Source organism: Vidua chalybeata, chromosome 9 (genome assembly GCF_026979565.1).
Source record: "Vidua chalybeata isolate OUT-0048 chromosome 9, bVidCha1 merged haplotype, whole genome shotgun sequence".
NCBI classification, from domain to species: domain Eukaryota; kingdom Metazoa; phylum Chordata; class Aves; order Passeriformes; family Viduidae; genus Vidua; species Vidua chalybeata.
Genome location: NC_071538.1, coordinates 23,770,390 through 23,795,324, shown reverse-complemented (window position 1 = coordinate 23,795,324; position 24,935 = coordinate 23,770,390). Strand labels below are relative to the sequence as shown.

General features: G+C 38.7%; 1 protein-coding gene across 3 annotated transcripts; it reads right to left on the bottom strand.

Annotated features, from left to right (window-relative positions):
• Positions 1-746: 746 nt before the first annotated feature.
• SLC30A7 (solute carrier family 30 member 7) lies at positions 747-24,905 on the bottom strand. 3 transcript variants are annotated; one of them, XM_053950262.1, is made up of 11 exons: positions 24,741-24,905; positions 24,472-24,573; positions 20,251-20,364; positions 18,724-18,811; positions 16,955-17,081; positions 15,853-16,002; positions 14,210-14,260; positions 12,167-12,302; positions 4,383-4,473; positions 3,322-3,471; positions 747-2,521 (listed from the first exon to the last, which is right to left on the bottom strand). In XM_053950262.1, the coding sequence occupies exons 1-11, from the start codon at positions 24,818-24,820 to the stop codon at positions 2,474-2,476; spliced, it is 1,137 nt and encodes a 378-aa protein (XP_053806237.1). In that variant the 5' UTR covers positions 24,821-24,905; the 3' UTR covers positions 747-2,473. The 3 variants fall into 3 exon arrangements, with proteins under 3 accessions (XP_053806237.1, XP_053806235.1, XP_053806236.1); XM_053950260.1 differs by having other exon boundaries at positions 20,251-20,359; positions 24,741-24,880; XM_053950261.1 differs by lacking the exons at positions 24,472-24,573; positions 24,741-24,905 and adding an exon at positions 23,842-24,054.
• Positions 24,906-24,935: the final 30 nt, after the last annotated feature.

Genomic DNA, 24,935 nt, shown 5'->3' with positions numbered 1-24,935 from the left:
GTTCTCACTTGGAATCAAATAGTAGCAGTTGTCTTTTCATTATGAAGCTAAAATAGTGGCCAAGCTCAGCAACTTGGGCAGCACTACAGCATTTCAACAAGTCCAGGAACAGTCAGTCCTGAAACATGCTGGTGTAAAGATGACTTAAACCAAAGTCTGCTCTTGGATCATGACACAGTTGCAATGAATCTGTCTGCTGCTTGCCTTTAAAGTGGTATCAATTGATCTTCTCTAGCCTCAAATAGCAGTTATAGTAACTCTTTAAAAATGAAGAAGTCCTGCTGGCAGCCAGCAAGCAGCAGTCTATATGCACCACTCTACAAAAGAGTCCCTCCACCCTATAATCACAACGGGCTTTTCATCACCTTCTCTGTGAACATACATGCACATATCTTAAACTGCAGCGCTCCAATCTGCTCAACAGATTCCTGCACCCCACCCTGTGCCGTGGGTCAGGATCTTCCAGTCAGGAACTCTGGGCCTGGCACAGCATCTGCCAGGTGGGACAGGGCCTGACAAGAGTGCCAGGCAGGAGGCCAGGCAAGAGATGTGGAACATGCAGCCTGCTGGGAGGGCACTCTGCGCCTGCGTCCCCAGGGAAAGCAAACAGGATCAGAAATGGCAATGGAAGGATCTCAAGACTGGAAGAGACAGCAAAGATTAAAACCAATATTATAGGTGGCTTTGTACTGCCATTTTTTTTACACCCTGTTCCCAGTTCCAAGCACGAGTGTACACCCCCAAGATCTGGATAAAATCAACATTCATGTTTCAATATTTCAACTGGAAAATTCAGGAATCACCATCAAATTTGGCAAGTGTTGTGGTTTCACATAAAAAGAAATCAGGAGCTATATAGGAACAACAGAATGATTGCAAGAAACTCTCCATATCTGTGATGGATTCAACAATATCAGTGGCAAACAAACCATTTCTGCAAATCAATCTTCAGTAATTTCATAGTGCCTAGCACTTACTACACAGACATTGTAAGCTTCTCAGGGCCTTGATTTTAGTATTACCTCTGACAGGTACCAAAGTAAACATAAAATCCATACCAATCAGTGGCAGCTATGATTTCTCAGAAAAATGCCTGTATTGCTTTTTACTTCACCATGTTCTGTTTGTAAAATGTCCTCTTAAAAAGTCTTCCATTATTAAGCGAACTACTACAGCATAGTGGAACTATCATCTGTAATACCAAACATAGCAGATTGCTTTTGAAAGTGACACTCAGATATCTGAGTAAAATTATTACAAATGCTAGAAAATATATGAAAGGAGAATGTTTCTGGGAAAAAAAAACCCCAATCTAACAACCCTTACTGCACTGAGAATTTTCTCCCCTATGAAAACATACAAGGCTGAGGTAAAATAGTCAAAGATTTGTCAGCCTAGGAAAAGCATAAGCTAAAACAGTATGAAAAGTTGTCCTTATTTCCATTTTGGGTATAACTGCCAGAAACAAGTATTTCCAATATTTGGAAAGGCAAAATTTGAACTTCACTTTAATAAAAATTATAACAACCTATTAAAATCAAGGAGACTTAACCTTCCACAAGTTCAGGATTTAGTTTTTTTCCACCACATGATTTGGAAAATAAAAAACTTCAAGCATTGCTTCCATCACCAGCATCTTCCTTCAACTGCCCATTGTTTAAGTGACTGAACATTAGCAACATCATGCAATGTCTCATTACTCTCAACAGTATGAAGAGACTAAGAATTGGAGTTAAATCTAATATTTGAACTAAAATAATTTTGACAAGACGTGCAACAAAATACCCAGCTTGTCTCAGAAGCAAGTCTCTTCACAACAGCTTTGTCTTTTACATTTAGAATTTTTCTGTCTGGTAAGATGCAAATATAATGGAAGTCTAACATCTACAGTTATGTAAGTACACAACCCCCCCGCATACATCACTAGTAAATAATCAGACTGCATACAAGATTATTTGTAAAAGTAGTAAAACCCTTTGATGCTCCATATTTATGCTGGCAAATAGCTCTCCTGATATAAAAGGCACTTTGAAAACCCAATATGGTTTGGTTCATTAAGTTTGCAAAGTACAAACAATTGTACAAACATACAATTATATTGAAGCATGTCAGCCATTGTGACATCGTCTACAAAACAAGTTTCCAATTGCCAATAACACTGGTTTTATGGGAATGAGCAGTAGTTTCAGCAGCTTTACTGAAGACATGACAGGGTTTCCAGTACCACAATCTTATTAAGTAAAAAAACCCTCAAAAACGTACAAGTTTAGGGGCCCCAAAAAAAAACAAGACCCAAAGTCCATGACATTCATTCAATATTTACTCCTTAGAAGTGAACTTCCTCCATAGCCCAAGGGCAGAAATCTATTCAGTCAATTCCAGACGTGGTGGAGGCAGGCTCTGTCTCAAGAAGTGTTGCTACACCAGTACAGTACTGAAAACTTTGGTCCAACAGCACCATTCCAGAAACTGACTACATGGCTGCAACATCAATCTGTATGTAAAGCTGCCTTACTCCCGCCTGTGGAAAAGGGAAGGAAGGTTAAAAATCCTGTAAAGCCAAAGCAGTTTCCTGTCCTGAACATCAGCCCACATCAGTAAATGACCTAGCAAAAAACCTAAATAACTTATTTTTCTGTAATTCATCTCCACATTTAGCAAATCACTCAGAGAACACCAGATGAGTAAGGAGTTCTTCACACAGTCAAGTGCACACATGTAATGATGTATTAACATTAGCTTTGCCGCATTACCTCTTCTGATTCATTCTAAATAACTGCCACATGTGAAGCTGCACAAAAGCAATTCTTACTTTCTTTTGTGCCAGTTTAACTTCCTGAAAAGCAAGCTGCTTGAAGAACTGTCAGTTTAAAATGGAGCTAAGCATAAGAGCGTAATGTGGGACTTGTTGTTCAAACCAGTTCTACATTATGAATTTATCCAGAAAGCCATCACATGTGCAAGCTGCCAATGCAGTGAAAAGCTTGAGCAGGTCCAGTCTGTGGTGAGAAACTCTATCCTAAGAGAAGCCTCATCTGTTTTCTTAGTTCCTTACAGGTCAATATAGATCAACCCCATTTGATACACCTGAGACAATTACATCTGTTACTTCCATAAAGTGGCATGAAAAACTAATGTAGAGAGGTACACTAATTCCATCTACACAACTGAGTATTTTGAAATTGTTCTATACAGCTGGAGCAGGGAGGCTTTTTAAAACAGATACCAAACTCAGAAATATCTAACCTTTCTTGATAAGAATTACAATGTCACATCAAGCAATTTACACTTTGAGATGTGATTTCCACTGATAAGACATACCTGAGTAAAAATATTGTGAGTCTGGCTTAGAATCCACCTTCCATCAGCATCAGGAGCTACTAGTAACTTCAAAGTCCCTATGTAAACATCAGTACAGAGGGTCCAGAAATGTGGATCATGTAAACTGTAGACTCCTTGCAACTGCTGCACCTAAAAATAGAGGCAAATTTTAGAAAGTGTATTTCAGAAAATATTTTTTCTGTACTATGGATTTTTACAGAAAGTATTGTAAAAGCCAATGCATTCTTTTACTTTGAGTTCACTGTCCATTTTGTCATCTTTTACCAAAATTTTTTATTACTATCTCAGTTATTGTAAGGAAGTTGAAACATATGGATTTGTGTCCATGTCATGATTTTCTGTATGTGTTGTGATTTTGTACCCTACTGCATTTACATTCTACATATATTTTACTGAACCATTTCTGAAAATAGAGGTGCTCACGAAAGAAGTCAGTTAAAACTGCTTTTTTTGTGAATTTTGCCATGAAACAACTTGTGAGATTCTAACTTTAACAGAAATATATTAATATATCATTTACAATTTTGTGAGGGTTTAGATGTGTCCTGCCAATCCTTTTGTTGTTTCCTCTTTCCACTTTCAGTAAACCCTCCATGTGATGATTGCAGCCTGTAACTCCTGAGGAAAGGCAGCATTCCTTCAAGTGCTTTGTATTAACTTTGCAAAGGCTCTTCATGGCATACTAATAGAAGAGTTAAGTAGGAGAGCAGGTCAAATCCAGAGTAATCTTTGTATTCTTATAAATACACTTCCAATGTTACGTATAAGCACAAAGTACTTTGGGAGGAATAGCTTCAGGATCTATTTTTCTGAACTAACATAGGAAATTTTTAAAACGCAAAGTGAGGTGAAGCTACATGTAATTTAGGACTCTAGGAAACAATTAAATTGGTACCTCCATTTCTGTATTCTAGGGTATCTTTGACTGGCAAAACATCATAAAATCATTCCTTTTACTGGAAAATATCCTCATACACACAGCTGAGGCTCAGTCAGTCAGCAGCTTGATCAGTCAGAGCAAAAACAGGTTAAGAGCTCACCCTCTGGTAGCACTGAGGCAGGGCATTTTCCAAGGAAGGAGGAGTCCGCTGCATCAAAATCCCAATGGACTCCTTTAAAAGTGGAACAATACTAGAAAGAAAAAAGGAAATTAGCTATTATTACATTTTCAAAAGGTGCAAGGAGCAACCTAAGATTCCTTAATGCTGAGAAATTTTTCTCTAGTTTTTCCATCAGAAGCTGAGAAAGTCGCCAGTACAGAAAATAAAAGGATTGACAAAATTACGATGGTGTCCTATCAAAGGCAAGATTATTTCTCCCCCATGGTTTCCAGAGTCATCTGGTGGTCAGTCACAAAAGATTAATGGTTTAATCATGGGATTTGAGATGAAATCTCTTGGTGTCTTGGAAGTTATACAACGAAGCAGCTGTATAGTTCAAAACCAACTTCAATGGCAAATCATTCATAAGCAACCATAAAAATACTCAACTGAAATTGGGTTTGCTTTTGTGTTTGGTTTAAGGCATATTTTTCTTATGAACTAAGATAATAATGGGGTAATCATAAAACAAAATTAGTGTGGAACAGTCCAGCTACAACAGAGTTATTTTGTCAGAAACAGACAACTTGGCATATTCTTGAAGTGAACTAAGTGTAGGGTCTCATCCAAGCTCAAGGGTTAAACATTTGGAAGCAATTAGAGGTTCCCTCCTGGCCAAATGGTCTTGTTTAATCAGCAAACTAAGAAGACATTTAATATCCTTTTTTATTATTATTATTTTTTGTTTTTTTAATAAAACCAGGAGAGCAGTAATCCTATACCCTGAAGCTACCACTAATAGGTTATACTCTTACTAAGTATTCAGCATGGTGATTTTTTTGTTTAGGAGTAGTGCATCATATCTGGTTCAGTAGAGCATTCTAAAATTTTCAAGTGGATGACAAATATCTGTAGCCCAAGAGTAAAGCTTAAATAGCAATTTAATTTCAAGAGCATGCAAATCAGCTAGCATTCTGGACTGAAAGTTATTATATATTGCAGAAACTGTAAGCTTCATCTCAGAGTTCAGCACTGGCATCACAGCTGCAGTACATGGAGCTTTGTGATTAAAAGCACACCTGAAACATTTGTAACAGATTAACTGGACCAGTTGTTAAAGGACACTGCAGAACCTTTGTTTAAAATCTCATGAAGTGATGTAGAATGCATGGCACAGACCAGCTGTGTATTTGCAGATGTGAAGAGATGACCTAATCATTTTTTTAAAAGTTTCCATTTGAACATGGGGCAGTGCTGGCTGATGGACTGCTCAGCTCACTCCCTGGCTAAACCTGGCCAGGGTGGGAGGGAGCAAGAGGCTGTGTGACTCTTTTCTAATGAACCCCTGGAAAAACCACTACCCTAAAATTAAGTCTTCTTGCAGGCATAATGGTTGTTCCAGCCAAATTCACTGCCTGGTGCCCTCCAGCACATGGCCTCCCACATTTGCACTGCCACCAAGGCATCAGTTCAGAAATAGGAAGAAGCAATTAGGGGCAAGCAGGAGTTGCCTAAACTAGACCTGTCACCAAGACAAACATTTAGCAATGCAATAACTGTCAATCTGTCTAAAGGAAGCTTAATTGGAGTGTCACATTCTACAGTGGATTACAGAAGTTTAGGGAAAAAAGGTTCTCTTATTAATGGACCCATCTCACTAAATAATGTCCATGTCACAAGCATTACATCAAAGGGAGCTAGAGCTGCCAACACACTCCACTGATGAATTGATTTCAGTTTAACTCCCTATTTAAAATGCAGGTTTGCTTCTTAATAAAAACCTTGAAAGACCAGTATACAAGTTCAGGATGCAAAGTGAATGCAAGAATTTTGAACACTATTCCATTCCCATAAATTTAACAAGGCCTCTCTAGCATATGCATCCAAAGGTTTCAAAAACCACACACATACAGGTTGCATATTTTTTCCCCAGGGAAACAACTAATGGAATAGAGAATGTAGTAGTCTGCCTTTTAATTGAAACGTACCACTAAGAGTGAGAATAGCCATGAAAGAAAGCTAACAAAAATGTCTAATCTGTACAACTTATTTACACTAATAAAACTGATGTATATTATCTGATGGAAGAGAAATTAATTGTAAAGTAGACTTAAAGAGGCTATGACACAAGAACATCTTAAAAGTCCAAAGAATAGAGTAAATCAGGATGTGGCTTGATACTGTTGGTGAAAGTTGAAGCATATCCCAGGTCACACCTTCTTCCTGTATCTTAGAGCCAGTGTTCAGATACAAAGTTTATCTTTTGCGAAGCTGAAAAGCCAAAAGACAGCTGCAGTGATGTGACAGGCCCTCACAAGAGCAAAGGTGTCCATGGATGCTCCTCTGCATCCAAAGAGATACTTGGTCTCTTACTGTAAGCCAAACTAACACAACAAACAACAGAACCAAGTTTTATGAAGCCTGATGTTTTCCATTGTTTCGTGCATATCACTGAAGTACAAAACCTTTAATTTAAAAACCAAAACTCCACAGGGTATGCTCTTTTCTCAAACATTAACTAAAACCAGTATTACTTAATCACTAGGATGCCCTAGAAATATCAGTTTCACTTCATGTGACTGAAAAAAACATAAGGGAAGATGACAAAACCAAGCTGGCTGAAAATATGGTTAGAGATTTTGACCAAGCTTTCTCTTTTCTTTGGCTTAGTCATTAGTGGGAAAAAAAAAAAAAAAAAAAAAAAGTTGCTGCCTCCACAGTAACTACTGCACTGGTGCTTCCCCCCTTGTTTGTTTTAATTTACAAGACTATTGAGGAAAACAAAAAATGCTGAATTCTCACCAAGTGGAAAGCCTTCTCATGCATTAGCAGTCAGTAAGCTTTGCTATTAAAGCAGACACAATTCCATTGCTTTCTGATTACCAAGCCTTAAATGTAAAATATCACTCTTTTACAAGACAATAAAATTTGAAAGAGGAACTAACCTCCAGCAAGATTTGGAATAAAAACATATCCTCTACAAAAGCCAGAAAAGCAAAAGCTATTGTTACAGCACATGACATTTGCACATACACTCTTACACAAGTGAAAGGTGTTCAAACAAATCAAAATGAACAATTGGCATGAATCGGATAAATCTGGCCTGCCACTACTACACATGGATTGATTAAAAATGAAGAGTGAAAGCATCAGACTCTTATTTAACCTGCATCACATTCAGATAATACTCACGCCCATTCCAGTGCCATCCTGTTTATGCCACTGTTCCTGTAGGCATAGCCAGCAAGACCCTGGCATTGCCATGACCTTGGACTGCAAAGCTGAAAACAACTCCAGGTAAAGAACCCTTTAGACAGACACTGCACTCAGAGCACAGCAGGAAATTCATTCAATGCTCTCAGCGCTACACAAAATAGGGGGTATTTGTGACAGGTTTTGTGGAAATAAACAAACATTGCTAAGGATCAAGACCAGCTAGGATTTGTCAAATACCACAGCTCAAAATCTACAGCCACTTTTCTAAATTCTGGGTTTTTTTCCCGCCACTGTCCATATCCACAGTGTGAAGACTGCTGGCCTATTTCAGAACTTTAATGAATTTTTTTTATTAGGCAATGGCAATTTTAATCAGACTGCAAGCTTTGCTCAAGACAAGGACCTCAGGTTTAACATTTGCTTTACAGATTTTGAATTCTTTGTTCTCATAACAATGTAGTACCTTGATTTTCAAGCAAGGCTGGCAGGTACCATTACCCTGTAAATAAAGGTAGAGCTTGACATTTAGCAATAATGGCTTAAAGTAACACCAACAACAAACATGCTAGTTTGGAGAAGTTTTGCTATAGAAAATTCCTTCTGAATCCTAAGGAATGCAGCACTTCATTTTAAAAAGTAATTTTTTTTTTATACTGCTATGCCCCAAACATGAAAGGCCTCAAATGTTACTGGCACACCCTCCCCCAAAGCACTTTCATATTATATCATGTTCAAGCAGCTCAAGATTTTATGCAAAAATTATGTAACCCATAGAAACAACTTCACTAAATGACTGAAGTAAATTGCCTCATTTCTTTGACCACTTAATATGCAGTCTGCATGCTCTGTGCAATCTAGTATCAGATTTAGTCTATTGTGCCTTTCTAGAAACATGTGGGTCTAATAGTGGTTTAGGACAAACTTGATTTATACCAGAGTTGTGGCTTTTGCATGGTGACTAGTTTCAGATAGCTGACTGAAATACTAAAATTACTTCAACATTTCAAAATAAGGCTTAGAATACTAATGTTAAAAACTAAATGAGTATTTAGTTTTAAATATTAAAAGCAGCCCAGGGACTTGGGAAATTGTTTATTGAATCAAGGCGCATGTAGTTATGTGGACAACACATTGGAAAAAGCTTAAAAAGTGTCAGCCTAAACTACAATGAAATATTCAAGCTTTTAAAAAATTTTAAATGCTGGTAAAACAGACTTCTCTATTTTAAGCATGTCCTATTTATGCTTTACTTGCATGAGATAGTACAGAGTAATTGAAGAAAGAGTTATCAGATATTAGTGGTTGCATCCAGGAAAATTCAGATCCACACAGGATTCTCACTGTGCAGTCAGAATGTTCTGTGCTAACTCATGAGGAGTTAGGCAGAGAATGTCAACCTAGGGCACCCTTAGCAAAGGATCATAGGAGCAACAGAGCAACTGTGTCAGCAGCTGACAATTTGTACTAATTAGAGATGGTGTCTACCAGAAGGCTCAACCATTTGATTTAAAAGCACTGCCTGACTTCTCTGAAGAAGCATTGCTTAACCCTTCTGCACATGCACAAGGCAAAACAGGTTATCAAGTGGAGTCTGTACAGCTTTACACTGCACCAGTGAGATTTTTAGTCATACTGGTATTTTTGTGATTTCTTTGGCAAATGTGGCCATCATTTCAGAAACCTGAACAGAGAAGACCCACTATTAAGAGCAGGGAAGGCTCAAAGAAACCAGAGAGAGCTGCCCAACACTGAAGCAAGCAAACACTCAATATTAAACAAATGAACAGTTATTTCACATAGACACAAGCAATCCTGGATTAAGAGCAATGATTTTTCTCTGCATTCTCATGCAATAGCTTTGATATTCTAGTGGTTCACCAGACACAGTTCCATAAAAGGCAATAAGGATTTCTGCTCTGCCTTTACTCCTTTGTATACAGAAGTATCATATAAAGAATACAGAGATTAAAACATGAAAACAAAACCCCAAACAGAATCAAACTACAACAAACTAAAAAAAAAAAAAAAAAATCACAACAAGAGAGCACCCTAACAAAACAACAGCGAAAGAGAAGTCCTGGAACTAACCTACCCGCTATTCATACCATGCAAACTCTCCAAGTCAGACTCAGACCATTAAGCAGTAACTTGGAGGATACAGCTCCAATTGGGGCAAAGTCCCTGAACACCATTAAAACTTTTGAATGACTTTTGAGAACTTAATCAGACTGGCTGTTTCATCTCTGGCTCAAAACTATGCTTTTATTACAGCCACAAAGATCCTGATTACAGAACATCATGATATTTAAACACATATGAATGGGGTCTGCTTGTTGTGGCACACATGCTCTCACTCCACTTTACCTTACCAAAGTTGGTTTAACAGTAAAAGGGACACAAAATTGACAAACATTCATTTGAAACAGAAGACAATTATTTAATCTGAAGCCAAATTTACCCCAAAAAATATTTATCAAGGTTTCAAACTGACCCACAGAAATCGACAGCAACTCCTGTACTAGAAATTGAACATCCCAGTCCTTCCCATGTCAAACCCACAAGTATTCCATGAGGAGACAGACAATTAAAAAAACCCAAACAAATAAACCCCAAACCTCAAATATCCCTCCCCCTCCACCCCAAACTAGACACACCTTCAAATTTTAAATTTCACAGAACTTCAGTAGTTTTTTTCGTCTGGGTTAGATTTAGGTGACTTTAAAAGATTAAGTACAAACTATTATATATCCTAGCAACCATCACCTGGGTTCTCATATTACTGTTACAGAAGACCACCTTATGGGAAAATCTGAAAACCCTTTTGCACTAATTCTTAAAGGACACTTCAAACACAGCATAGTGATAATAAGGCAAAATTAACAGTAGTTTTATGATCAGAACTGTCAATGAAGATTACTAAAATCAAACACCACAAAAAGGGACTCAAGTTCTCAACAGCCATCTGAAACTGCCAGTAATCTTATTTATGATCCTAAAGTGCATTTCAAGCAAAACCATCAATAGTTCAGTCTGTTGGACTGCTTAGAAAACAAATAAAATACCAACACAAAACCATCCAACCCTGCAATTAGTGTTTGCTCCACTGATGTGCCAGGATGTGTCAGATGGCAAGAAATGCAGGCTTGCTTCTATCAACTAGGATGCAGCTGACCACACTGATAGCAGAATTATTCTGCTGACCATTTATAACATTGTGGACCAGCAAAATAATGTTACAGGCTGAAGTCTGGCCTAAGATCAAAAGACACATCAAATACTCTTCTAGCATTTTCAGCATAGAACATGGGTCTCAAACGTTCCTTCTATCTGTGCTAGAAAACCTATAAACAGCATTATTATGACACCTCTATTATGGAATTCAGTGTAATTTCAACTACTGTATGAATGGAAGAAAAAAATTGAATTGTCATTCATGTGGTATTTTCTGCTGTATACAAAGCTGGACCCTTAAAATACAAAGTGTATGGAAACCTTTTATTCAGCTATTACCTCTACCTCAGCAATAGTTTCTTCCCCCTTGGAAACTTGCACATTCTCTTTCCTGTTTCTTGAGATTTCAGTACTAGAAGTAGTTTGTAATAATTTGTCATTTATGAAATTACAGAATGTTGAAGTCAAAATCTCTGAAGGTCATATTAAAGTGGTGATTTAATAGTGATTTCTAGCACAAACATTTCTGTGGGCGTTGTGTCTGAAGCCTGCTGCCCTACTTTGACTAACAGGGAGATTCACATCAATAATCCTGTGAATGCTGCCATGCACAAGCCATAAAAACATGCCATACATGGTATGAGCAGAAGTACCTGCAGTTCATCAGATGACACTCACCACTGCTGAACAGACAAAGAAGTTGAGTTATTAGGTTGTAACTGGTGTTGTGGCACACTGCCCTATGGCACTATTGAAAATGCTGCCAAAAAAGCCTCATAACATCACTCAATGAAATATTTGCTTGACCACTCTAACCCAAATACCTTCACATTCACAGTGAACTTGGTAAGAAACAACTGTGAAATCCAGAAGTATGTGAAGCATTTCCATCAGATCTTAAAAGGAGTAAAGATATCTCAGAGTGCAAATGCAAAGTAAAAGACAGTTCTTGTCGATATAAGAAAACAAAATCAAAACCTAGCAGCCTTGATTTGTGAAGGACAAGGGCACATCCTGTGCCAGCAGTCTCAACCCTGCTGCCCTGAAACCATTCTGCTCCATTTACTGGAGTACATTGGTTTATATAAGCATGTACTAAATACAGAGATGAAGCTTTCTACAGTTTGAACCTGAAAGACATTTTTCTAATATTATGCAAAGAAGGACAAAATTTGCAGATTTAAGAGCAAAAGTTGTAGCTGTAGAAAAAGCAAAAGAAAGATAGCTCATGTAAGAGCTCACTAGAATGGCTGCACAGAAGGTAACACACCGCTCTTGGAAGAAAAGCAAATGTTGTAAACCATTAGCATAACAAAACCCCTTTTCCTTCTGAGCTGATATTTCTGCTGTAACTAGCACCAAAAATCCTACCAAATACCAGTGATAGCAACACTTACCTTACACCTATAAGTAGTGCTATCAGCATTGAACAAATAGGATCTGCTATCATTAGACCATAGTTCTGCATCAGTATCGCAGATATGATTACACCAATACTTCCCAGCGTGTCTGCCACAATGTGCAGAAATACACCTGCAAGAGATCAAGTGAGACCATTACAACTTGCTATTCTTAAAGCTAATGGAGCTTTTCAGAGATGTTTTACAAACAGACGTTTCCAGAACTAGATAATATGATCTATACTTTTTAAATTTGTGGTCAGTTTTGGGTCAGACACACAATGATTTTAATGTATTTGTAGAATATGGGCCATTTGAAGAATTTACATTCTGTTATGCACTTAGCAGTATTGGACATTTCATAGCAAGGCTATTAACTTGAACAGTGATTAACAGCTGCAGCTAGATTTTTTTCATTCAATACTCACCCTTATTATAGTACAGAAATTCATGTTCCCTGATGCCTACAGTAGTGAGGTCTGTATAAGATGGACAGACTGTTAACAGAAACAGTTCTGCAAAGCGTTGACACGTGCTAATGTTTAATTGACAGCACCTCCTAGAAGTTATTTGGCAAAGAAATCCAAGACAGATAGTTTTGAGAATTAAACAATACTGCAGACATGAAAAGCCTTACTCTTATTCTGAAATAAGAGTAACACTTCCTTCAAGTACAAAGAAACACATACTTTGCAGCTAGTCAAAGTTTAGCCTTTGGAGCTCTCTGCTGGCAGTGACAGGAAGTCATTCAGAAACAGCTTTTTGAATGCAGTTCTCCAGACGGGTAATCCCCTCTTGTAAAAACATCAAACCACTATATACCAGCTCTTTGGGGATTTCTCCAAGTCTGCATTTGTACTGGGTCTGGCTGGGACAGAGCTGGGTTTCTCCACAGCAGCCTGCATCAGGGCCTTCTGTTTCTCATGACCCCACAGCAGGAAGGCTGGGGTGGACAAGATGCTGGGAGGGCACACAGCCAGGCCAGCTGATCCAGTGGACCAGAGGGACATTTCATATCACCCAACACCACACTCCCCAATAACACTAGTGTTGTCTTTCCCAAATAGCTGCTGCTCAGACTTCCCTAGGCACTGATCTGCTGGTGGGATGTGATTGCTTATGAGTGATTGTCTTGATAGTGATTGTTGCATCACTTTGGTGGGGTTTTTCCCCCAGTACTGAAAAATTAAAATAAAATCAGGTCTTTTTAATATGCTTCAATTAAAATGACTGTTTCACAAAAAGACTTTGAAATATCTTCAAGTGGCATACTGAGTATACTTAATAAGTGTACTGTAAATTCTGGAAGAACTTGTAAATGCTCCTTCCAAAGGACTACAAACAAGCCAGAAGATCATCCAATAAGAGAAAACCCTACATACATTTGGGTATGCCAAATAATTACTACCTCCTATATCTCATAATTATCTCCCTTAAACTTCTGAACATTTAAAAAAAGCAAAATAATACCAACCAGCAGCCAACCAAAGCTCAAAATCAACATCTAAATTATCTATAACTAATGCTCAGGAGATCAGGGACTCCAATACCACTTCATGAAATTTAGATGCATTACCATCTGCTCTAAAACAACTTTAAGAGCTTGATGAAATGCAAGTTTTAGTCTCAGGTACTCTTTAACAATTATATCAATCTGCATTACATCAATCTGCATCTTCATGTTACAGAAGATATATTGCAATTAGGCTCCTTAGCTTTCTGCTTTTAACTACTCTTTCCTAGTTTTTCATTGATTTTTCAGCATCAATAACAGAAGCTGAATCGCAGCTTTTTGGGATGTCTCTTTTAAACTGTGTTGACAGTGCATTACATTTAAACTTCTGTGAATGTCTCAACACCTAGTCATGTACATGATACAGCAGAGCTGTTTACAAGGGAAATGGAACTTCATTAAATAGCTCCTTTAAGAAAAACATGGCATTTATCCAGAGGAACCCTCTATAACAGATGTGTGACAGACCCAGGCAGGCAGATTGTGATAAAACCAATAAAACATCACACTTATTATTCTCATCGTACCTTGTAAAATCTGCTTGCTGGATCCAGCCATTACTTCAAGGGAATGGTCATCTGTGAAGGCAATTATTGACACATTAACCTAGACAAAAGCCTTCTCTAGTGGCCCTTCAGTTACACTCTTCCTTTCAGAAATGTATTGGAAAGACAGGCTGCTCCCAATGACCAGCTTTTACTCAAGCTATTGTTTTTTAAATGCAGCAATTAAGTTAGAAGTCTTAAAATGCATTTTTTAAAATACAACATCCCTTTAAGCAATAGATTTCTGCATAGGTATATATAAAAATTAATTATCTACATTTGTTCTTAATTAAAACAAACGGAGAGGTAAGACCATGCTAGTATGTAGCAAAATAAGACCCCTCAAAAACACAAGCCATGAACAGAAGTGAGAAGAGTAGGTTCAAATAAATTTGCTAACCAGAAATAATAAATCCTTGCTTCACTTCAGCAAGCATTTATAACTAATGTAAAAATACAAGGATAAGACTTGGAGAAGGAACAAGTAAGTAAAAAATCTTCTCATCCAGGCAGATTACTGCCTCTGTAGCATTAATCTGAAAGATATTTTAAGACAAAAAAAAACTTGTTAAAGGATAGTAAAAGGCTCCTAGTGAAGATATACAATAATTTACACAACAGCTGATTTGAATATCAAACCGCACAAGACAGATAGCTACAGTCACTGGTCTGCAGGGTGGGGGCCACGTGGAAGGCAAGGAAGAGGCAGAAGCAGGGAGCTCCTGCTTTCCAACCAAATTCCAGGAGAACTACTGGAAGACACACGCCAGTTTTCTAAGAATAGCAAGGAAGGGACAAGTAAATATTTTTATAGTCTTTGTCACCTCCTGTCTGCCAGTTCCCACACTATTCCTGCTCTGAATGTGCACATTTTGAGTCACGTCAGATCTCAACTTCTGGCTTAGGCAGGAAGGACTGACAACCCTGCATTACCACAAGGCTTTCATTTGCATTGCTGCAAATAGGTGCTACCTACACAACCTCTTCTCCCATAGTGAAGGCTACTGACCATATTTAACATTAATGTCTCTTCTCAGATTGTTTGCCTTCATAGAAAAGATTTCAGCATATCTTACATAACAAGCATCTTTTCCATAACCATCTTAAAACAGATTACAACTACACAAAATGGGGAAAGTCTTATTTGAGATCACAAACCAAGTACAACTAACAATCCCTAAGTACCCAAAATTCACTGGTTCATTTTTTCTAGTACCTTGAGCTGTAAAATTATACAAATGCAGAACAGTAGCAAAATAGCTGAAGTTTGTCAATTGATTTTAATGAAAAAATTGAAACAGGGCACATTGAAACTGATAACTAATTTCACTATATTGCAATAGCATACAGCTGTTCCATCTTTTGCCAACACACAACATTACAGTGCACACTCAAAAACCAGAGGTAAAGCAAAATCTTTAAAAACTAATATTGAAATTACTGCAAGTGAAACACAAAATGAGTCACAAAACACAATGGTGGCAGAGCATACTAGACATTTAATGAAGCTACTTCCATATCTGATCACAACAAGCTGACAACATGCTCTTTTTATTTTTCAGTAAGTTATTAATTGCAGATTTACATTGAGTCAGGATGGTCTATGATGTCAACTCAGTACTTACCATGACAATAATCCTGACCATGAGAGTGTCCATGGCCATGATCATGAGTGTGTCCATGGGAATGTTTATGTTCATGGCTGTGTCCATGATCTCTGTGACTGTGCCCGTGGCTGAGACCACCATTAAATAGAGAATGGCTGTGCTCATGCCCTATAAAAAAATATCACCATCAGAGTGGATTTATGAATACATAAATGATGAGTAAAAGTACACTTATATTTGTTTCTCAGCTACTCAAAACCTATTCATCTTTTAGGTCATCTTAAGTTATAACTTTAAATAAGAAATTTAACACAAGGTGTTTGTCATCTACAGCTCTGCTGTGCAGACATATTTTATATATATATATATATATAAATATACCAGGTTTGAGAAGTCAAGTGCTTTTATACATTCCCGCTTCTGAGACTTGTGCTAGACTTCTAGTACAATTTGAAAAATGTACACTTCATTAGATATAAGCACTTTAAAAATAGTTGTTTTAAGAAAGCATAAATTGACTGTCATTTGCAGATTAAAAATTCAAGCTTACATTGCTGCTTAAAGACCAAAGACTATGTTCTTCCACCAGTCTATAGAAGTTTGTATGTTAACTTCAAAGAGAGGCCCAGAGGCTTTGCAGAAAAAAAAATTCAGAGTGTTTACAATGTGTATTTAGGCAAATAAATTCTACATTTCAATTCAAAAGACACTAAGTTGAGAAACATCTGAAGCAGAATAATCTCATGCTTAAAATTTAGTTTCAAATCCTGTTTCTAAATTTTCTAGCCAGAACCTTGCTTAAGCCCAGCTTAAATTTGTCCAAAAAGATGGTCTGCAAATCTCTTTCAATAAGGTGCAGGAGAGTGCATGAACTACAGAAAGCAGTTTCTGGACTCCTAGGTGTTTCCAGTTAATGGATATTAACATGAGAAGTACAACAGTGGCATACCAGGGCTGGTAATAAAACACAGAAGTCAACATAGCAAGAGGTCACACACATATTTGGCTAGGATTGCCATTAACAAGACATCAAATGTAATACTGGGGTTCTCACTGGGGCATTGTAAGGCCCTGGAACACAGGGAACAAGAAAGGAAACAGTATTGAAGTCACATCCTACCAGAGCCGTGTGAATGCCCGTGACCTCCATGCTGAAAAACAAATATTCCTATCAGATTTACAATGAACCCTAGTATAGAAACAGGAAGAAGTCTCTCATGATGCACATCGGGAGGCTCAAGTGCTCTCTAAAAAAAAGAAAATAAACAAACCAAAAAGCAAATGTAGAGTTTTACAATCCCTTTACATTATTAAAAAGCACCACAAAATTACTTAGATACAGGAGCATTCTCATATAAAACATTATATATATAAACATAATTAAAAATTACTCAGGACTTCCAGTTTTTGGGATGATACACAGACCAACTCTCAGTGTCTGAAAATAAAGTTCTATTATTAAAGCTGTGAAAGTACAGTAGAATATTCAGAGAGTCTAGCTCAGTTTTATCATAAGATTTGGTTATTCTGTGGGATGTGGCTCAACACCATCTGAAAACATTCAGGTTTGTTGCAGTATGTAGATTGCTTAAGTGACCTATAAGACTTCTAAGAGTCTAGAATGCCATTTCTTCCTTTCTCCTTAGAAAGGTGAGACAAAAAGGGGAATGAAATGAAGACTCAGAACAAATTATGACATTCTTTAGAAACTCTCCAATCTAGATTGATTTTTTTCAATTCTTTTTTACCCTACTTCCGCTGGAATATTTTTCTTAATGAGACATTACAGACCTAATACAATTTGCATCTGAAGCTAAGTGTTGATGAGTGTAAATTACTGCTGGCAGAGGAGAAAAACATTCACCATCTCTCCACAAGGATCAAAGGTACAGGCAGTAAATAGCAAGACAATAGAACATTTAGCACAGTAAAATTTTCAAGTAACCGAGAGGAAGAGTTACCATCACAAGCAAAGAGAATATAGCATGGGAGCTCAGATTAGCAGGAAGTGAATGATATTTCAGTATTACCCTTGACCCTGTCACAGTTTTTGATTTTTCTAGTAAGTTTTGCTCCTGTTTTTAGATTTGAAGTTTTTCCAGGCTTTTAGGCAATTTCAGCCCAGTTTTAAATGGTTTTGAAGTATTTACAAGCCTATCAATGTAGAAAAAACTCTTCCCAATTCTCTGTTAATAAAAGAAAAACTCAACAGACTTACTCTGAACTAGAAGTCTAAACAAATTTATAGTGTATTTCCCATTAAAAAGTAGAAGCATTAATTCAAGCTGATTAGAAATAGTTCTCAGTTTTACTCTTAATCCTTGATGTTGTCCTTAATGTCTAAATTTCAATCTTGAAATTATTACCTGAACCATCATGTAAAAAAAATGCAAGAAAAGAGCCCTTGTAAATGTTTAAGCTATTGCTACTTGCCATTTATATCAGACTTCAAGATTTGGAGAACAGTGTTCTTTCTTTAATAAGCTTCTCAGCATGTTACTAATTACTAACTCTCTCCTCTGAATGACTAGTTTGGGCCTTTCTTTCTTAGCCTCATTTGTTCTTTAACAATGAGAAGTGAAGATCTCTCTAAGATATCCTTAAGTGGCTGAATAAAAAGGACAGGCTCCATCTCACAGAATTTTTACACATAAACAATATACACTATTGCAGAAGCTAGTACAGATAAACTGAAAAAGCTGGGTTTCTCTGTCATTAAACAGCAATTTCAGATGGCCCTATTCTCTGTTCAAATCAGATTTCTAATCAATTAGGAACATAATTTAAATTTTCAATTCATTCATTTCAATAATTTACTCATATTAAAACCAGAAATGTTTATCCACATTAATTATAGAATGTAATAGAGTAATTGATTTCATAACATACCTCAACACCTTCTGAAAAAATGAAGAATGCTGTAAAGATGAGGAATAAGCCATTTACAAAACCAGCAAGTACTTCTGCTCGAACATAACTGCAAGAAACAAAAAAACGTAATAGCAGATATTACCACTTTTATTTAAATGCTAAAAATTAGAACTTAAGAGACTGGAGTGCAATCTTCTAGTTCTCAAACAGTTATATTACACCAAATTTGCTAAATGGAAGATGGCATATAAATTACAGATGAATATATAAAACTGACCATGTTGTACTTGGACAGGAACTACCTGATGCAGATCAGCCATTCTCTGATCTAGATGCAAGAGATCTTTCAGTATGTCAAAATATTTCCATTTAAAATTATGTCTACTCAAAGTTATGGTATAAATATAATTTGGAAGCCACAAACTAAGGTAAGCACACAATACCTAATCAAAGTTTTCTGGTGTTATGTTCAATATCAAACAGACACGTATTAATTTGCTTCCCTCTAGAAGGTGGATTTTCAGTAAAAGCTTTAAGTAGAAATTAATTATTTGAAACATCAAATTTTGACAATAACAAATTGCCAGGTTAGAATAATAAGTAATTTCAATGTGGCAAACATCAGATTTATTAAAGTGTGGCTGTTCTCTGATAAATGGAACACCAGCTGTTTAAATGTTCAGCAGTAATTAATACAGAACATGCTTCCACTGCAATTAGTTCATGGTAAGATTCTCTCTAAATTGATTTCTATGCACACTGGAGCTTCCACCTATATTAAACTGTGCTTTAAATTTCAAACCATATGATTCACACTTAAGCAAGGCAGCTGAATGCTAAATGCTGACAGATCAATAATGCTATGGGGAATGCCCATGTTACAAGTCATTTGCTATTAATCAGTATTACCAATTAATAATATTGTACCACAAGAATTGTTTTATAGGGCACAGCTGCCAAGGTCAGTGGAACCCAGTGCCTGCCAAACACCAGCTGCAGCAGAAATCCACCAAGGGCAGTCTGGGATGACACACCTCAGCCTTGAGGATCTGTGTAAATGGCAGTCACAGCTCCCAAATCCTGCTGCTTCCAAGGATCATGCCTTATAATCTCCAATGCAGCATCACTGAGACTTGGCTCCTTTCAGTTGTAACCTTCTGTTCCAAAGGAGGAGTGGGACACCAGCAGTCTGGGAATCCCTGTAACGCTCTTCATTGCACTGTGAGGACAAACCCAGGATGTGGCTGCTTGTTCTTCACTGGTGTCATTAATACATGGCAATGCAGGGCAACTTTCTGCTCTCTAACTTGTTTCCACTAGTATGATCACAGAGATCTTGGAAGTGATAAACCTTCTTCCCAAAAGCAATGCCTTCATATTTTTATTATTTCTATTAACTTAGATGTTTACATAGCTCACCTTAAAGAAAACCTCACTTTCAACATAGCTTTTCCACGTTCTACAAAAAGCTTTTGTTTGTAAGTGAAAAATAACTACCTAAGCATCTACTATAATACATTAAGGTAACAGCCTGAAGTTTCTTACCCATATGAGAAAGCATCATTCGACCTCCATTTCGAAATAACTGAAGCTGCTAATCCAGCCAATAGAGCAGTACAGTCAAAAAACATATGAAAAGAATCTGATATCAGACCTAAACTGAAAGAGAACATGAAAAAGGTGTTATGTTCCATATGCTACATGTTGAGTATGGAAAAAAAAAACTCACAGACATTAATCTTTTACACACTAGCAGAATACACTGTGTTTCTAAGCTCCAGGCATGGTTTTGCTAGCACAGAGGAGAAATCCACACTTCATCACCAACACAAATAAGATGCCAAAATGGCTTTTGTCAGCTTTAGAGAAGGCACTTTGGAAAAGTGCTTGGCAAAAAAATCCTCCTAGCGTATGATTTTGGCAATAGTGAAAGGAGGTTTCCACAGATACAAACCAAAATCCCTGGAGTAGATGTACCCACAGCCACATCTCTCATCAACATAATTCAACTTTAAATCTTTGCCTTACCAGTGGCAAGGCACTAACTAGGAGATACACACCTCTGAGATCTAGAAGCTGAAGGAATCGGAGGCTGAGAGACCACATCTTAAATGGCTTATTTCAAAGACCAATGCACAATTGTTTGTCAATCTTGATTGAGAAACACAGTTAAAATGAACCAGCATGCTAAGAGGTTCAAAGCATCACGTGTTAGCCCATCAGTAGAACTCATATCAGTTTGTAGGCTGTAGGCAAACTGGGGTTAACGCCACACACAAGCGCTGCCAAAGTTTACCAAATTACTCATGAACAGGTTCTGTAAGTCTGCAGGGAAGTACATGCATTGAAACCAAAAAACAATGCTTCATATTTTAAAAGACATTTGATAGAGAGGTACTGTTGAGCAATTGTTAATCAACAGTCCCAAAAGTTCAATTTTCCCAGTTCTTTGATTATCTAAGAATAATTACATTTAGAACTCAGTTCTTGGAAACTGAAGCACAAGAAGCAATTACTGGGTTAACAAGTTCTAGAGGGTAGACACTTATTCACCCTGAAGTGAAATACAAAGTTTCATTAGCCAAAGTTCCAACCACTTCACATTACAAAGCCAAACTATTTCAGCCTCACAGAAAACAATTACAAGATTAATCTTAAGTGTTTCAGATGAAACACTCAATAGAGGAAGAAGTGGGTTTGAAGGAGAGGAAAGATCAAGTGTCTTGCTCTATTTATTTATATATATACTTTATGGACACATACAGAGTTATACATACACACAACTATAACATTTAAGGCAGAGGGATGACAGCATGGTATATTGTCCTTAGGTGCTGTAGCCACCAAAGCAGGAGAGATGAAACTGTTCTAAACAAACTTTAAAACAAGACCCATAGGCTGGATGCCTATGAAGCAGCAAAATAGAATTGGCTGTAGAATTCTTGAAGGGTTTTGGTGACATCTTCCTCCTCCCCAAAATCAGGTGACATCTTTAGGGAAACAGCTCATTTTAGGTTTGGTTCTGAGCAGTTAGGAAGATCCAGTGAGGTCAAAAACCCACCACAAAGCACATCAAATATTCAGGTAAAAGGTAATTAGTGACACTAACCCTAAGTTGTACTGATTGTGAAATGGAAGGAATAAGCATTGTTAAGCAGAAAGAACTACTGCTTTCTGAGGTGATTGGGTTTTGGTGGTTTTTTGTTCTTTTCTCCTTTTTTTAATAGAAACTTCTTGGAAAGAGACTTGTATAAGGACTGCTACTCTAACAAAATCCCATACAAGTTCTAGAACCAGAAATAATGCAGCAAGTTACCATGGCACTGTGCTCACACCTGCAAATCTCACTAAGGCAAGACTTAACTTAAGTGCAACACCAATACAGCTGTACTGCTTTCAAGACCTAAGCTAACAATTCCAGGTGGCCAGAGGCACGTGGATTTATCAGCAGGGTCAGCAGGCTGCATCTGCAATGCAATTCACCTCGTAGCATAACCACGCTCTGTATCATAGGTACAGCTACAAGTCACTGAGCTGCACAAATGGCAGGAAGCCTGGTAAGAGACAATCTCATTTCATCTGAGGCTTTTTTAAAGTGACCTGTAAAGTAACAAGACCTTAGAAAAAATGGGTGCAAAGTGATTACTAAAGTGATCAAGTGATTCAGTCAACAACCACCAATACAGTGAACCACCCGCAACATGGGATGCATGCAAGAACTCCTGTAGAACCAAACACATCATCCAGAATATAAACTAGTAGAAACCCTGTACTCAAACACACTGTGTCTAAATAAAGACACTTCCACAGCTGATTTAGTTTAACATCAAATTAAACGAATGTGCACATGTAGCAAATTTCAACCTTAAACAAGCAAACAAGCTCTCAGCCAGCAAACTCCTGACCAGTGACAGAACTCCAGGAAACAGCATGAAGCTGAGTCGGGGAGGTTTAGATTAGACATTAGGAAAAGGTGTTTCACCCAGAGGGCTGGAAACACCAGAGGGTTTCACCCAGAGGCTCCCCATGGAAGCAGTCACATCACCAAGCCTGACAGAGTTCAAGAAGCATTTGGACAACACTCTTTTCTGAGTTCAGAAACAATCTATTGGGCAAAAAGAAGCTCAGGAGAATTTCTCATGCAAGGAGCAACAGAACTGTATCTTCAAAATGACAAAATTATTCTCCCTATAGGGTTCCTTGTTTGCTTGTTATATGTTCGCTCTTCCAAGGCATGACCTGTCTGCTGTGACTGAAGACATTCTTCATCATAGTCTCTGCTACCCCTCTCTACTAAAGAGGTACTTGCTATGTCCCTGTTTTTCTCTAGGCCAAAATCTAGATTTAGAGATACCCCAAACTAGTGACTTGAAATATAAACAGAAGGTTCAATTAATGGCTATGCAGTAAATCCTAATTCTTAATCTCAAGTATGAACAAAAATAAGTGTCTTCTGAATTCCAATATGCCAGTGACAAAGCTCTGTGAGTGTCATTAAAGTTTCTCAGTTTAGTTACCTCATATACAGGACTTTTTAAGGTCACACTACCAAAAAGAATTGTTATGTTTGAAAGACAGACATCAGAACAAAGTCACATGAGCACAAAGCTCTTTATATCAGAACAGCTAAGAAAAATATTTACATCTGCTGAGTTATTAGAAAAAAAATCCATACTCAAATAGACAGACTATGCATTCAATAACCCTCAAACAACTGCAAAGTGAATCAACATCAAAGCCAAAACCAAACACATTCAAAATGGTCTGGGTGCTGCCAAGATAGTCTGTGCCCATGACAGCACTGCATGTTCTCTCGTGCCACAGTAGCAATTACTGTAATCAGAGTTGAGGACTTTATAATGTCATTTGAGAGTTTCAGAACAACATTGCAAATATTAGGATGTAACCATTTCCAAATCCACACCACTGCATTCACTCAGGACTTTTAAGAGTTTCAGTAATTTATGTCCCAATTACAGCTTTTGGTAAGGAGGACACTGCTGGACTTAAATGACATTTCCATGCCAGTCCACTCTGAACTGAACTATTAACAGAGACTGAAATAGTAACATAAAACAACTACTGTATTGCCAATGAAGCATGACAGAAACACTAGCACCATTGCCTGTTCTCTACCTTTACATTGTACACCAGTACTGAAGTTATTCCGCATTCCTTTTATTTCACTACAGCTTTTTCAGTAGCAATTTAGTCAAGTCTCTTTCATTTTTTTCACTCCTGTGAATTTCTGTGCTATGTAAAGTATCACTCAGCTATACAAGGATGTGTCAAATCCTGTTTCTCCCTCAAGACAAGGATGTTTGAGGCAGCGATATCCAGGTATCAACCTACGGCTGAAGCCACACTCCCCAAGAGAGGATCTCTGTGGCAAGCAGCAGCTACAGCGCCCGAGTCCTGTAAATCGGGCCAAGGCCAAGCTTCCTCCTCAGCAAAACACCGAGCAGAACAGCAACTCCCAACACCGTTCCTCCGCAACGCGTCGAGTCGAGTCCCCCCGCCGGAGCGCCTCCGCTGCGTCGCCGGGACCCGGCAGAGGGGACGGAGGCGCCGGTCGCTGCCCACGAGAGTGGTCCCGGCCGGGGGAAGCTCTCCAGCGGCCCCCAAGGTTCTGCCGAGCGGCCCCACCGGCCGGCGGGCCAGGAGGCCCGGCCCCGCCGAGAGGAGACGTGGCACTGGCCGGGCGGGACGCGCCGCTTCCTGCGCGCTGCAGCCGCGCTCGCCCCGCCGCGCCCCCGCCCCGGTTACCTGTTACTCCAGATGCCGTACAGCAGCTCCACGAAGGCGAAGGAGAGGTTGAGACAGAGGAAGGAGAACAGGTTGCGGGAAGTCTTGTCCGCCAGGATAGACCTGCGCACGGAGCACACCGCGGGTCACCGGCCGCCGGTACAGCGCCAGGAGGCCGGACCCGCTCGCCGGGCGGCCCGGGCGCCTCGGCACCAGCCAGCACAGCCCCTCCACGGGGGCTCGGCCGCGGCGCCGGCAGCGCCCGGCCTGGCCGGCCCTGGGCCACTCACCTGAACCAGCCCGACACCTTCCTGAGCAGGTTGAGCCTGGGCGGCTTGTACTCATCGTCTTTGATGGAGAGGGGCAGCATCTTTCCGGCGGCGGTGCCGCGGCACGCCGGGCCGGCAGGACGGGCAGGCGGGGCGGGAGCGCTGCCCGGCCGGCCCACACGCCGCTTCCGGCCGCCACCGCGCCTGCGCCGCCGG